The 16478-nt window shown below is 39.9% G+C and overlaps 1 protein-coding gene across 1 annotated transcript; it reads left to right on the plus strand.

The window, feature by feature from the left end:
- Positions 1-10747: 10747 nt before the first annotated feature.
- Positions 10748-11659, plus strand: LOC101682634 (olfactory receptor 4B1-like). Its single transcript, XM_004763031.1, has one exon. It carries the CDS (start codon positions 10748-10750, stop codon positions 11657-11659), a length of 912 nt encoding a protein of 303 aa, XP_004763088.1.
- The last annotated feature ends 4819 nt before the right edge of the window (positions 11660-16478 follow it).

Genomic DNA, 16478 nt, shown 5'->3' on the forward strand with positions numbered 1-16478 from the left:
CCATGTATTTAAATTCTCTTGTGGATTAAATCTTCCACCTACCAATACAGAGTGGTCTGCCTCTTTCTTAGGTCTCCCCCAACCTCTGTGTACAAGGGCTGTTCTCAGATTTCACCTGGGAGCCTCCTGAGTTTGTGTACCAATAGCAACTTTATTTAAAATGTCCCAAACAGAATTCTTATTACTCCCTGCTGTTCTGGTTCTCCAGCAGCCATTGCCATCTCAGTAAATGGTAAGTCTGACCTGATACCTTGGAGATAACCTTGATTTCTCTCCTTCTTTATCATCTTAATCAAAACATCAGTACATCTCATTATTCTACCTTTAAAAAATTTATCCCAAATCTGACCACTTCCTAAAACCTTCACTGCAACTGTCCTGGCCCAAGACACAAGCATCTCTTGACTGAATTATTGTGATGTTCTCCTAACTAGTTTTCTTACATTTCTCACTCCCTTTCTTTCTTCTCAAGACAGCAGACAGAGCTTGGCAAAATATAGCCTTTGCTTACTACTGTAATAATGTAATGCCCACTAGCATTCCCTATATCCTTAACCTGTTCTATTTTCTTCATAGGACTTATTACTATGTGCCTTGCAGATCAAATTTTATTTATTTATTGTCTGCCTCCACTTCCATTATGTCTGTTGGGGATATGAAGGATGTAATCTTTGTGAGACTAAGAACCATTTTTTTAAAATTTTTTATTTTTTATAAACATGTATTTTTATCCCCAGGGGTACAGGTCTGTGAATCACCAGGTTTACACACTTCACAGCACTCACCAAAGCACATACCCTCCCCAATGTCCATAATCCCACCCCCTTCTCCCAAACCCCCTCCCCCCAGCACCCCTCAGTTTGTTTTGTGAGATTAAGAGTCACTTATGGTTTGTCTCCCTCCCAATCCCATCTTGTTTCATTGATTCTTCTCCTACCCACTTAGCCCCCATGTTGCATCACCACTTCCTCATATCAGGGAGATCATATGATAGTTGTCTTTCTCTGCTTGACTTATTTCACTAAGCATGATACGCTCTAGTTCCATCCATGTTGTTGCAAATGGCAAGATTTCATTTCTTTTGATGGCTGCATAGTATCCCATTGTGTATATATACCACATCTTCTTGATCCATTCATCTGTTGATGGACATCTAGGTTCTTTCCATAGTTTGGCTATTGTGGACATTGCTGCTATAAACATTCGGGTGCACGTGCCCCTTTGGATCACTACGTTTGTATCTTTAGGGTAAATACCCAATAGTGCAATTGCTGGGTCATAGGGCAGTTCTATTTTCAACATTTTGAGGAACCTCCATGCTGTTTTCCAGAGTGGCTGCACCAGCTTGCATTCCCACCAACAGTGTAGGAGGGTTCCCCTTTCTCCGCATCCTCGCCAGCATCTGTCATTTCCTGACTTGTTTATTTTAGCCATTCTAACTGGTGTGAGGTGATATCTCATTGTGGTTTTGATTTGTATTTCCCTGATGCCGAGTGATATAGAGCACTTTTTCATGTGTCTGTTGGCCATCTGGATGTCTTCTTTGCAGAAATGTCTATTCATGTCCTCTGCCCATTTCTTGATTGGATTATTTGTTCTTTGGGTGTTGAGTTTGCTAAGTTCTTTATAGATTCTGGACACTAGTCCTTTATCTGATATGTCGTTTGCAAATATCTTCTCCCATTCTGTCAGTTGTCTTTTGAATTTGTTAACTGTTTCCTTTGCTGTGCAAAAGCTTTTGATCTTGATGAAATCCCAATAGTTCATTTTTGCCCTTGCTTCCCTTGCCTTTGGCGTTGTTCCTAGGAAGATGTTGCTGCAGCTGAGGTCGAAGAGGTTGCTGCCTGTGTTCTCCTCAAGGATTTTGATGGATTCCTTTCGCACATTGAGGTCCTTCATCCATTTTGAGTCTATTTTTGTGTGTGGTGTAAGATAATGGTCCAATTTCATTTTTCTGCGTGTGGCTGTCCAATTTTCCCATCACCATTTATTGTGTAACTTCCAAATCTCTTGCACCTCGAATAGTGCTTGGCTACATTCTACAGGCTAAGGACCCAGTACTATTTGTTGAATGAAGGCATGAATGGATGGATGAATGGGTGGATGAACAGATGATGACATCTTTTTCTCAGGGAATTCCTGTAGATTACATTGTTATCACCACTATTATTGAACGAGAGGGTGAGGCACTGGAGACTGTCAGTGAATCGTACATGAATTCATGAATGTGAGAATTGGAAGATACAATGGAGATGATTGAGCTCTGCTCTGTCTTTTTATATAGAAGCAGAGCCAGGGTGAGTGAGAAGTGGAGAGGTGAATGACGTGCCTAAGTTAGTAGGTTATCATTTATGACTGGAGCCAGTGCCCAGCTGTCCTGGCCCCTGTCCAGTCCTTGCTCTCCTCTCTCTTCATTCTCCTTTCCATTCTCAGAAGTTCAGCGAGGGAAAAAATTCCTTGTATGTCTTTCTTTAAACTTTCTTCTATTACTACCTCATAACTGGGTGTCAAACCTCGACGGACATCTCACTAAACTAATTGAAGCAGATTTGGAAACTTTCTTAAGTTATACTTAAATTGAGAGTTACCCCCAAGAGAAAAAAAAATTCCATGGGGAAGTTGTTCCCTTGATTGTAGTGTGTGGCTTAATTTATTTTAAATAATAAAAGGATCTGAGTATTTACTCAGAACTCTTGGACTCTCAGTGGGTGGGTACATTTTCTACATCTAAACCAGGATCTTAAGGTCTTTGAATTGGCTAACTTCCTGTGACATTTGTTTATTTTTTGGATATTATAAATCCAAATATCCACCCAGATCCAGGTCCTCTGAATTTTCATCTTTTGTGATTCATCTTAGATGCCATCTATTTGTTTTTTAGAAGCCCCCAGGAACATGGTGTTTCGTTTTTGTGGACAAGGTCTGATCCTTGATCGACAACCACCCACTGCCTTCAGAAGGTGGCTGAGTGTTGTTGAAAGAACATAGATTTCTGAGTTAGTATCCTGGCAAAAACCTAGTGTATGGCTTTGGGAAACAATGAACCTCTTTCAGCCTCTGCTATCTCATCTATAAATAGAGGAAGTTAGAGTAAAAGGTCTCTGAATATTTTCAGCACCACCATCAGAGGGGCTTAGCTTAGTGTGACCTGGACTTTGCTCATTGCTCCTGTTAGTGAAAAATCAGCTGGGTGGGGAACATTAGCCAGAGCACCTTACTTGTCCAGGGACCAGTATTCCCAGAGAGGAATCCAGTGCTCCATACCATCCTAGTTTCTTCAACCAGATCATCACCTTGAAAATGATCTATTCCAACAGAGTGACTACTTTCATGCTGAATTGGAGGCATCTGAGAATATTTGAGATCCATCTGACCCAATTTCTTGTTCCAAGGCAGAATGAAGCCACACCAGGTTTTCTGACTTCAAGGTAGGTGACATGGCTGGAAAGGAGGTGCAAAGTCTCTAAGCAGCCACTGGATATTGGACAAGTCAGCTCCTCTCTTTAAGCCACAAGTGTTCATTTGTAAATGAGGCGGTTTGCTTTGAATATGTATTTTTTGGGGGTAATGAATTCCATTTACTTATTTATTTTTATTGTGGAGAGATTATATAAAATACAAAATTTGGTAAATTTTTTTGAAAGATTATTTATTTGACAGACAGAGATCTCAGGTTGGGGGAGAGGCAGGCAGAGAGAGAGGAGGAAGCAGGTTCCTCACCAAGCAGAGAGCCCGATGTGGGGCTCGATCTCAGGACCCTGGGATCATGACCTGAGCTGAAGGCAGAGGCTTTAACCCACTGAGCCATCCAGGTGCCCCCAAATTTGGTAGTTTCAAACTCCTTTATAATTTTAGGATTCTGTGAGGTACTGTTTGGGAATGATGAAGTGGGAGTTGTGTGATTAGGTCATCTGAGATCAGCCACATTGGTACATCTAGCTCTCTCTTACATTTACCTCTGGGTGTTGTCTGCATTCTGTCATTCTCCTCTTTTCCAGAGTCCAGCGGGTCACCTGATGGGCAGTCTGCATGTTCATGTACTGATTTAGGCTTTGCCATGCTCATCACATTTTCTTTCCCTGCCCCTTGGTGAGGCAGCATTGTGGGGGAGAGAGGAGGTATTTTTTTTTTTTAATGTTTGTTTGTTTGTAGTCTACTTAATTTTATTATGTTTTTACTATGTCATGTTAGTCACCATACTGTACTTCATAGTTGTTGATGTAGTGTTCCATGATTCATTATTTGCATTTAACGCACAGTGCTCATTGCAATACATATGGGAGGAGGTATTTCTTACTAGCTCTGTGGGAGAGATGGTGGTAATGGCTGGTTGTAGATAGCAGAGAGAGGAATAAATGCAGAAAAGACAGAGATGATAGGAAAGGAACATGTGGTTTTCACAGAGGAAGGTTATCAGTTACTCCTCTTAGGGTTGAAGGCTGGAAAAACTGGATCCTCCTCTAAGATTCCTTTCTTATCTCTGAGTGACCTCTCATATTGGTACTAGAATATTTTGCTTAATTTCTCTAGTGGGTCATAAAAGGATCAAGTTCATACTCTCATAACAAATATTTCTAATCAGACTCACAGATACGGAGAATGATCTGGTGGTTTTCAGAGGGGAAGGCATTGAGGAACTGAGTGAAAATAGGTTAAGTAGATAAAAAGATAAACACTTCCAGTTAAAAAATAAATACAAATGGCTATCAGACACATGAAAAAATGTTCATCATCACTAGCCATCAGGGAGATTCAAATTAAAACCACATTGAGATATCACCTTACATCAGTTAGAATGGCCAAAATTAGCAAGACAGGAAACAACGTGTGTTGGAGAGGATGTGGAGAAAGGGGAGCCCTCTTACACTGTTGGTGGGAATGCAAGTTGGTGCAGCCACTTTGGAGAACAGTGTGGAGATTCCTTAAGAAATTAAAAATAGAGCTTCCCTATGACCCTGCAATGCACTACTGGGTATTTACCCCAAAGATAAGAAGTAGTGAAAAGAAGGGCCATGTGTACCTCATTGTTTATAGCAGCAATGGCCACAGTTGCCAAACTGTGAAAAGAACCAAGATGCCCTTCAACGGAAAAATGGATTAGGAAGATTTGGTCCATATACACTATGGAGTATTATGCCTCCATCAGAAAAGATGAATACCCAACTTTTGTAGCAGCATGGATGGGAGAGTAAGAGATTATGCTGAGTGAAATAAGTCAATCAGAGAGTGTAAATTATCATATGGTTTCACTTATTTGTGGAGCATAACAAATAACATGGAGGACAAGGGGAGATGGAGAGGAGAAGGGAGTTGAGGGAAATTGGGAGGGGAGGTGAACCATTAGAGACTGTGGACTCTGAAAAGCAATCTGAGGGTTTTGAAGGGGCAGAGGGTGGAAAGTTGGGAGAACCAGGTGGTGGGTATTATGGAGGGCACGTATGGCATGGAGCACTGGGTGTAGTGCTTAAACAATGAATTCTGTTACATGAAAAGAAATTAAAAAAATAAATAAATTATGGGGATACAATATGTAGCACAGGGAATATAGTTAATAGTGTATGTATGGTGACAGATGGTAGCTAAATTTATCATGGTGGTCCCTTTATAATATGCACAAATGGTAAATCACTGTGTTATACACCTGAAACTAATATTGTATGTCAACCATGCTTCAATAAGAAAGAAATATTTGTCAGCAAATAAATAAAAATTGGACCTCGAGCAGAAGGACATATTTAATTTTAACTATCATTTATCTATTATGTACTTAGAGAGCATATTGGGCAGTGGTCAAAAAGCACAGGATCTGAGGTTGTTCAGGTTGAAATCCTGACTCTGCTACTGTGATGTAAGGACAGTTAATTCACTTAATAACTGTGCTTCTTTTTCCTCATATGTCAAAAGATGACAATAATAAAGCCCACATCACAGGTTTGTTCTGAGAACTGAATAAATTAATGTATATGGAGTTCTTATAAAGTGCATGGCACTTGGTACTATTGAAATATTATCCATGATTATCAACCAAAATGTAACTAGTTATACAAATTTAAGAAATGTAGTAAGTAATAATTTTGAATACTGTATTTCTTAGTAGAAGATGTAGTTACAGGACAACAGTTAAAAAGAATCTATTAATTGGGAGCACCTGGGTGGCTCAGTAGGTTAAGCCTCTGCCTTTGGCTCAGGTCATGATCCCAGGGTCCTGGGATGGAGCCCTGCATCGGGTTCTCTGCTCAGCAGGGAGCCTGCTTCCCCTCTCTCTCTCTGTCTGCCTCTCCGTCTACTTGTGATTTCTCTCTATCAAATAAATAAATAAAATCTTTAAAAAAAAAAGAATCTGTTAATGTTAAAAAAGAAGTATGACAGATTACTAGAAGAGCACAGAGCAAGGGATACATTATTCTTATTATAGTAAGGTTGTTCCTGCAATTAGAAAGAATGAATACTAAACCCAGAAGGCAGAAAGGAAGTCTTTGGTTTGGAAGTAGCTATAAACAGTCATTTGGGAATGATAATAAGGGTGCAAAGGTAGGCAATGGCTAGTTCAAGAAGGACCTGGTATCCATGCCAAGAATATTGGAATTTATGCTATGGGTAATGGGGAGGTGTTGGTAGATTTTAGGGTAGAGGTATGATTTGATAGGCATTTAAGGAGAATCACCAACTTATTTTCCAATGCTTAGGGAAGAGAAGATTCAGATGGGTACAGTATTAAAGGCAAGCTTCACTGAACATGCAAGACTGGCACTGGGTTGGAAAGTAGGTAGTTTTGGAAGGACAGGGAGAGAGTATTTCTGGCTAAGTGAGGGTTTGTGGTAGGAAAGAACAGATTGGGCTGTGGGATGGAGAGAGGATGTGAACAGAGGTGAGTCAAAGCTTGGCGGGTGAGTGTGATTGCTGAGGTGGCTCAGTCTGTGAAAATCTTTAAATGTGAGTCTGAGGGGTCAGGACCCACTTCCCCACTCCCTGGCTAATCCCATGTAGGGAAGGATCCAGGAAAGAAGGATCTAGGACACAATTTTCTGACTGCAGTACATGGGATGGTTGGGCAGGAGCATCTGGAGATGAAGAGAAATTGGAAATTTAGACATCTGCTGATGGTACGTGAGAAGGGGTGGTGGAAGAAGGGAGAGAAGGGACACATGGGGGCAGGTTGTTTAATGAGAAATTCACGAGGTATGGTGATAACTGATGTGGACATGATGGGAGGCATGGATCAAAGGTGATATCAGAGCTACAACCTGGGCAGCCTGGAGGGTAGGATGTCATCAGAATGTCTTCCAAGTCACACTTGCCTATAGGTCTCCTTTTCCCCCATAGCTTAGTGTCATTAGCTGCAACCCTAATCTGTCTCCAGATGCTTTCCTTGGGCTCATGAGTGAGGATGCGATGAAGAGTGATTCTTGAGGAGTCTCACAGTCTTGTCTTCTAACCATTCATTCATTTCATGTTCTAGGCTGAGATGGTGTTAGATATTCCCAATGATTCTGGGTGCTTGGTACCCACAGCACTACTCCTATTGGCAAGAGCCCAGCACTGGTGAATTTAGCACTACTGATTGTGCCTAGCATGGGTATCAGTGTAATTTCTTTGCTTTACCTCCATTCCTGGAAACTAGCTCTTGGATGGGCAGTTTCTTTTTGCTTTGGTAGATGGCTGATCTCCCCCCACCCTACAGATGACCTTTAGAATAATTATATAAATTATAAGGAAAAATTCTGTTGGATTTGATTGAAGTTGCATAAATTTGTAGATAAATTTAGGGAGAGTCAAAATCTTTATGTGGGCTTTTTAAAAAAATTCATCTTTTTGCATTTTTAAAAAATTTTGTAAAGTAGGATTTTTAAAAATTTATTTTCAGCGTAACAGTATTCATTATTTTTGCACCACACCCAGCGCTCCATGCAATCCATGCTCTTATAATACCCACCACCTGGTACCCCGACCTCCCACCCCCCACTCCTTCAAAACCCTTAGGCCACGGTCGCCAAACTGTGGAAAGAACCAAGTTGCCCTTCAATGGACAAATGGATAAGGAAGATGTGGTCCATATACACTATGGAGTCTTATGCCTCCATCAGAAAGGACGAATACCAAACTTTTGTAGCAACATGGACGGGACTGGAAGAGATTATGCTGAGGGTTTTATGTGGGCTTTTATTGCTTAAACATGGGTTTATAAAAATTGCTTTTGGTGGATATGTTTTTTCTTTTATACATGAATTTTTTTGTGTTCCCATAGCAGTTTTATGCATAGTTCCCTGCATAACAAAAGTATGGCAATTTTATGCATAGTTCTCTGCATAACTATATGACAATAGTAAAGGGAGTATTTTTTCAGATGTGTTTTCTAACTAGTAATTGTATTTTTTAAAAGGTTTTTATTTATTTATTTGAGAGAGAGACATTGAGAGAGAGCATGAGTGAGGAGATGGACAGAGAGAGAAGCAGAATCCCTGTGGAGCTGGGAGCCCAATGCAGGACTCAATCCGGGGACTGTGGGATCATGACCTGAGCTGAAGGCAGTTGTCCAACCAACTGAGCCACCCAGGCATCCCAAACTAGTAATTGTATTTTGAGCTTTCTTACTATTGCTATGGTTTTCAGTTTTTTAAACTTTCCCCCCCTAGGTTTATATCTTAGGAGGTTTTGCTTTCAAAAACAGAAAGCCATCAAACTAGTTTAAGAAAGAGGAGAATTGGGGTGCCTGGGTGGTTCAGTGGGTTGGGCCGCTGCCTTTGGCTCAGGTCATGATCTCAGGGTCCTGGGATCGAGTCCCGCGTCGGGCTCTGTGCTCAGCAGGGAGCCTGCTTCCTCCTCTCTCTCTCTCTGCCTGCCTCTCTGCCTACTTGTGATCTCTCTCTGTCGAATAAATAATATCTTAAAAAAAAAAAAGAAAGAGGAGAATTTATTCAAGGAAAAGGGGCAGTCTCTAGTATCCAAGTATAGAATAGACTGAATCAGAGATTGAAAGTTAAGCATCAAGGATATTCTCTGCATCTCTGAAATGCCATGGTCTTATTTTCTACTGTTTTCTTGCTCTGAATACTAGTTTCTCAGTGTTTTCAGGTCAATGACTTTATTTAATCTTAAAAATTTTTTCTTTGCTAAAAATTATACCTATTTACTATTTACAAATTGACTTTCTGATAAACATAATGAAATGATTGCTACAGTTAAGTTAATTAACATATTTATCTCCTCATATAGTTATTATTATTTTTTTTTATTTGGATGAGAACTCCTGTATCTGCTCTCAGGATATTTCATGCTTCAGCCTGTGCCCTCACCTGATGATGTCTGACATATACTGTTTTCTTTCCATCTGTTTATCCCCCCTTTTTTTCTCCTTTTTTTTTTAATTTAAAGATTTTATTTATTTATTTAGAGAGAGAGAACATGAGTGGAGTGGAGGGGCAGAGGAGAGAGAGAAGCAGACTCCCCACTGAGCAAGGAGCCTGATGTAGGACTCCATCCTAGGACCCAGGGATCATGCCTGAGCTAAAGGCAGACACTTAACTGACTGAGGCACCCAGGTGCTCCCCTCCCCAAGTTTTTTAAAATAGATTTTATTTATTTGAGAGGGAGAAGGAGAGAGAGAGAGAGAAGGAGAGAGAGAGAGATTCATTTTTTCTGTTGATTGAGTTCCTTGCTGCTCAGGTACACTTACTTTTTCAAAAGAGCATTTCTTGAAAATTTCAGAGATAAAGGGAAATGCAATGAGGATAGATTTTGTAGCAGAGAATCAAGATGTTCATATTATTTCTTTCTTATTTCTCATGGCTGATATGTGGTAGAAAAAAATTCTGAAGACAACACTTTAGAGAATAACGTTTTGCATCATAGGACATTGTTAGCATGAGTATATGTCATGTTCTGTGCATCTTCTGTATCGTCTGTAGTGTGTGTAGATGTAGAAGAGTAATGATCTGTTCCTGGGGATAACTCTTGTTACAATATTTGGCTACTGATTACCAACCTAGAACCAGAGCAGCCAGACTGTCTGGCCATAGAATGCTCTCAGAGGACAAGCTCCGAGTTTGGGATCTCCAGTAGTTTGGTTAGTGGGGCAAGAGATGGGAAAGTAGTAGTGAATGATGGAGACAAACTAATAAGTTGAATTCTCTCCAGAGGATTTGAGCACTTGTCATTCAGACATGGCCATTGATGCTGAAGTCCGGTGAAAGAATCTGACCTGGGTTGAAGACTGGTATAACTAAGTGAAAAAAACCATACTCAGGACCTTTTGGAAAGGGAAGAATTATCAGTGGGGAGATGTTTCCTGAGGCAGAGACAAAGGGAAACAAGGAGGTTAGGAGTACAGGTGTGTCATGGCGATTCCCCAATAGAAGAGAATTGCAGTGAAGAGGGTAAAAGTGTAGGTTAGAAACCAGAATGGCTCCTCAAATTCAGATCATCTGATGAATTAGAAAGAATCCTGGCTGAAGTCAAAAAGTCTGGTTTGGAGGCCCAGAATTCACCAGATGTGTGATCCTGGTGCATAGCCATCTCCCTGAGCCTTACTTTTCTAATATACAAACTCATTAGATTGCTAATATTTAATCCTGAATGAGTATTCAGGATTAGCATACATATGGGCCAACCGAATGAGTTGGTGATTAGTATATTGTAACGTGGGTTGCACTGTGTAATGTGTTATAAATGAGGTGAATCGGTTATAATCAATGTTTGTTTTATTGCAGGTCTCACATGATCTTGTGTCCAGAACACCTAATTGGATTCCATGGCGAATACAAATAATGTGACTGAGTTAATTATCCTTGGTCTTTTCCAGGATCCAGAGGTGCAGAGAGTATGTTTTGTGGTGTTTCTTCTTGTGTACATGGCCACAGTGGTGGGCAATGGTCTCATTGTCCTGACAGTCAATGTCAGTAAGAGTCTGCATTCCCCCATGTACTTCTTCCTTAGCTACCTGTCCCTGGTGGAGATCACTTACTCCTCTACTGTTGTCCCTAAATTCATCACAGACTTACTTGCCAAGATTAAGACCATTTCCCTGAAGGGCTGTGTGGCTCAGATATTCTTCTTCCACTTCTTTGGGGTCACTGAGATCTTCCTGCTCACAGTAATGGCGTATGACCGCTATGTGGCCATCTGCAAACCCCTTCACTATACAACCATCATGAATCGATCTATGTGTCGCCTTCTGGTGGCTGGCTCCTGGCTCGGTGGCTTTTTTCACTCCATGGTTCAGATTATTATCACTCTCCAATTATCTTTCTGTGGTCCCAATGTGATTGACCACTACTTCTGTGACCTCCATCCCTTATTCAAGCTTGCCTGCACTGATACTTCTGTGGAAGGGGTTATTGTATTGGCCAACAGTGGATTATTTTCTATCTTCTCCTTCCTCCTCCTGGTATCCTCCTATATTGTCATCCTGTTCAACTTGAGGAATCATTCTGCGGAGGGGAGGCGCAAAGCTCTTTCCACCTGTGCCTCTCACATCATGGTGGTCCTCTTGTTCTTTGGACCTGCCATCTTCCTCTACATGCGACCTCCCTCCACCTTCACTGAGGACAAACTGGTGGCTGTGTTCTACACGGTTGTCACCCCCATGCTGAACCCCATCATCTACACACTCAGAAACGCAGAGGTGAAAAATGCAATGAGGAAGCTGTGGGGGAAAAAGTGAACTCAGGGATGGAATAAATATGAAAACATAAAAAAATTGTCATGTATAGGGAGGCCAAATATGCATTCTGATTTTAGTCAACTATGAGGAATTGAGGAAAAATTAACCTATTCATATTTTTCTGTTGTATTTAGATGAGCCCCTCATATTCCATTGTACTAATCATAAGTGCACTAATTCACTGATGTCTGTATTTTGGAGAACATTTTGGAGAAGATCACCTAGACTGGAATTCCCACCTTATCATCTTCTACCTGTGCAACCTTGGGTTTATTCATTTTGCCTCTTGGTGTTAGCATGCCACGGTGTGTGGAAAGTCTGTGGCACTTGGAGACAGAAGTTTATGTTTTGCTTTGTCCTTGTTTTCTGATGTTGTGAGGTCTTGTGGGAGTCCCAGGAAGGCTTGAATACTTCATTAGGGACCCTACTTATTAACCTGATTCTAATGCCTGGAATTCCATAGTAGGAACTTTATGGCATATGGCAAAGTAGGAATTTTCATAGGCATAGGATTTTGTTAGAATAGAAATGTCTCGGGCCACTTGGATGGCTCAGTGGGTTAAGCCTCTGCCTTTGGCTCAGGTCATGATCTCAGGGTCTTGGGATCAAGCCCCGCATCAGGCTCTCTGCTCAGCAGGGAGCCTGCTTCCCCCCCTCTCTCTTGCCTGCCTCTCTGCCTACTTGTGATCTGTTTGTCAAATAAATAAATAAAATCTTTAAAAAAAAAAGAATGGGAATGTCTCTTGGATGTGAAATACAATGAAGCTATTATTAACCATTAATCTGGACAATTTTAGAAGATGCTTTTCTTTTTAGCTAGTTGCTATCTGGGCACCGAGGTATTGCTTAAGCCAAAACTAGCTCATTGCCTGTTTCTGTATGTTTTGTATGGCCTACAAACCAACATGGTTTTTACACTTAAAAGAATCAAAATAGAGATGAGCACTGGGTGTTATATGAAACTGAAAAATTATTGAAAACTACATCTGAAACTAATGATATACTCTAAGTTGGCTAATTGAATTTAAATAAAAAATCAAAGTAGAATAATATTTGTTGATATATCAAAGTTATATGAATGTAAAACTTTAGTGTCCATAAATAGGTATTGGACTACAATTGTACCACCTATTTTACTTTTTCTCCATGGTAGCTTTTGTGAATAGTGGAATGGTTGAGTTCGGAGAGTGTATGGTCTGCAAAGCCGAAAATATTTACTAGTCACTGTTTTCCAAAACAGTTTGGTAACCCTGGCTTAAGTCATATAGCATTTATTCCCGACTCCACAGAACGTTTGGAGACCAGCATTTCTAGGGTTGCTTTGTTAATTCTGTGATGCCAAAGCACCTGGTCTGTGCATCCTCAGTTCTCTTTGCTGTCCCTTCATGGCTGCAGGATGGCTACAACATTTCTAGGTATTATATGGTCACGTGAGGGGAAGGAGGGGCTCTCATTTTATTTGGAAAATATCTCCTAGAAACTTCTCAGAACGTTTTTAATTTTTTTTCTTATTGACCAGAACAGAAATTTTTCGTATTTTTTACTGCATGTCTTTGTCTAGATGCAAAAGAGGCTGGGATGGATAGTGAACAGTGGTAAAGAGGAATGGGATTATGTTATCGGTTTAGATTAGGCACTGTGGTTCTCCTGGGCTGGGCATATTGGTATGTAAAAGAATTCATCGTTATTAGGAAGAAATATCTGCCATAGAGAGTGTTGGTAGATGGGTATCTTGGAGGATGGTGCACTTGGACACAATAGCGGGGATTTGAATTGGTGCCAGAGTGACTGAAATCTGGCTCAACCTCAGGCAAGTGAGTGGTCATTCTCTGTGATCCAGTTTCCTTGGCATGGACACTCGGGCCAAGTTCCATCATGTCCCAGTTTTCCTGTAAGTGCATCTGTTTTCATTTGTCTCTAGAGAATGAGGGCCTAAAGCCCTGGCATGAGAGTGCCTGAGGGTTGTTAATAGGAACCACACCATTCTGTAGTTCGTCAAGGTCTTGCACCCAGAGTTCTGGGCCAATTTACTGCAAATAAAGTCACCAAGCAGCAACTTGCTAATTTTCAGTAAATTTGCTAATTTACTAATTAGCAATTTGCTAATTCCCCAGCCAGAAATTTGCTAACACCAAATCTTTGATTTTTTCAGAAACGTATTTCTATTAAGCCTTTATAAATTTCATTGCACTTATGTTTTACTGAAGCCTGAGATGAGTAATAGGAATTTTTGGATATTTTACATTTCAGCATTTTGGAAATAATAAATATTAAGCATTTTATGTATGTTGGTTTCTCTCTTTCAAACGAGTTTTCAGCCCAGTCAATCGACTTTGCCATATCTTTTCGTTTTTAGATTTACCTTCTTGAGCAACGGATTTAGGTATGGGGAACAGTTGAGGAACTGTGTCTGGGCATGTTTTCATTCACTGAGGATTTGTGCTTATTTGGTTCCAGCACAAACTCACTAGAGGTGAATAGCAAATAGACATGTCAAAGAAGAGCAGAAAAGTTGTGCTTACCCCACACTCTTTATTTTGTTGAGCATGGGCATTGACATGTCCTTCCCTGCTACCTTGAAGGTCTTACACTTGATTAAAACTATCCGGAAATAGTGTCTGAAAATATTTCCGGTTTGGCATATCTCAGTTTCTCTTTTCTGTTTTATGGGTTTACAGATCTGGATTCATTGAAATTTAATTTTCTGTGTGTTTTATAATTTAGATTTTCCAAGGCTTTTTATTTAATAATAAAAGCAGTAGAATAGATCAGAAGTGGAAGCATATCATTGATAAATTAGTAGTTCGGTGAATTGGTCATTTGCCTAATACCTAAATCCTTGAGTTGGTTAATTCTCTGAATTTACTTTCTTATTCAGTTACTGGCAAACTTCTAGTTGGTGAAAAGGTTTTAGGAGGATTACTCTGCCTTAGTACTTAGTATGATGAGTGACAGAGGATAGGTACTCAACAATTACTGAATGGATAAAAGATATCAAAGTGGTGTCAACATTATCTATTTTTATCATTTGGAAAGGCTTGAGCTAGATGTGAGATAATTTGGAGCCAGAGAGGCTCTTTCTTGTAAAATTTAGTTGCAACGTAGAAGTGATATTAATCTATTAGTTGCACTGAAAATAGAACAGCTTTTCAAATGCATGATAATTCCCCAAAGCCATACTTAGGGTTATGAATAGAGGAAGTATTATATTTTATATTTGCATAACATCTTGTAAATATTTCACAGCCTTCCACACCCTTTCACATCAGTTACTTCATTGGAGTCTCACAGCAATCCTGATAGGTCCGTGAAATCTAAATCATTCCCAGTGGACATTTTTGGAGCTTGAAACATCATTTAGAATAGGATTTACCTGTAAGGAACAGAGTCTAAAACAAGCTAGAAGTCAAGAACTAGACAGTTCAGGATGGAAATGGTCTCTCTTGCTTTTTCATCCTTTATAGCTTTCACTGCCATCTCGTGGCCCAAGATGGTGCTGCAGAGGCAAGAAGAGTGGCAGCATTCCTGGCATCAGTGAAGACAAAGGGACAAAATAATACATGTCCCCTTTCTTAGAGTTGCAAGGGAGGCTGGGTAATGTAATTTTTATTCCAGGTGGGTTTGTGCCCAGATAAAAATTCAGAGTTCCTAAAATTATAGAAGGAATGAAGGAGAAAACAAATGCTGGGAAACCTACCAGCAATCTCTGCTTCTGAATAAATTAGGCACAAGAGTTGAGCACAAACTTGGGTATTCTGACACCAGGATCAGAGGTTCCTTCCTTTGTGGTTCCCCATCCCAGCTGTTCTTTTTTTTTTTTTTTTTTAATTGAGATCTAATTTATATTAGGTGAAATGTTCAGATCTTAAGTGTACAACCCAATAAGTTTTGACAAATTTAGTGTCGGGAATATTTCCAGTTTGTCCCAACCAAGATGTAGAATATTTCCATCACCCCAGAAACTTCTCTCGTGATGCCTCCCAGGCAATCTCCACTCCCCATATGCAACTATTGATCTAATTTTTATCATCATGGAAGTTTTGCTCCTTCAAAAACTCATAAAACAGAATCATAAATCATGTATGCTATTGTGCCTGACTTCTTTCACCCAACATAATATTTTTAAAGATTCGTTGTGTCGTATGGGTGTGTGCATAAAGAATGAATTTTGGAACACTGAAAAAAAAAAAAAAAAGATTCATTGCATTGTGGGTTACAATAGTTTGTTCTTTTTGTTTGGTTAATAGTATTCCATTGTATACATATACCACAACAGAAGAAAATGTATTCTCCTGCTGGTGGACATCCAGTTTGATTTCAGTTTTTGTTTGTTTCATAACATATCTAAATCTAAATCATTCCCAGTGGACATTTTTTTCATAACAAACAAATGTCCATTCCCAGTGGACATTTGTTTCATAACAAACAAAATAAAACAAATAAAAGCTACTATACATATTTGTTGACATTCCCATTAAAAAAAAACATAAATAGAACTTCCCTATGACCCTGCAATTGCACTCCTGGGTATTTACCCCAAAGATACAGATGTAGTGAAAAGAAGGGCCATCTGTACCCCAATGTTCATAACAGCAATGGCCATGGTCGCCAAACTGTGGAAAGAACTAAGATGCCCTTCAATGGATGAATGGATAACGAAGATGTCGTCCATATACACTATGGAGTATTATGCCTCCATCAGAAAGGATGAATACCCAACTTTTGTGCAACATGGACGGGACTGGAAGAGATTCTGCTGAGTGAAATAAGTCAAGCAGAGAGAGTCAATTATATGGTTTCACTTATTTGTGGAGCATAA

This window comes from Mustela putorius, unplaced genomic scaffold, assembly GCF_011764305.1.
Source record: "Mustela putorius furo isolate JIRA1106 unplaced genomic scaffold, ASM1176430v1.1 tig00000127_pilon_pilon_pilon, whole genome shotgun sequence".
NCBI lineage: Eukaryota > Metazoa > Chordata > Mammalia > Carnivora > Mustelidae > Mustela > Mustela putorius.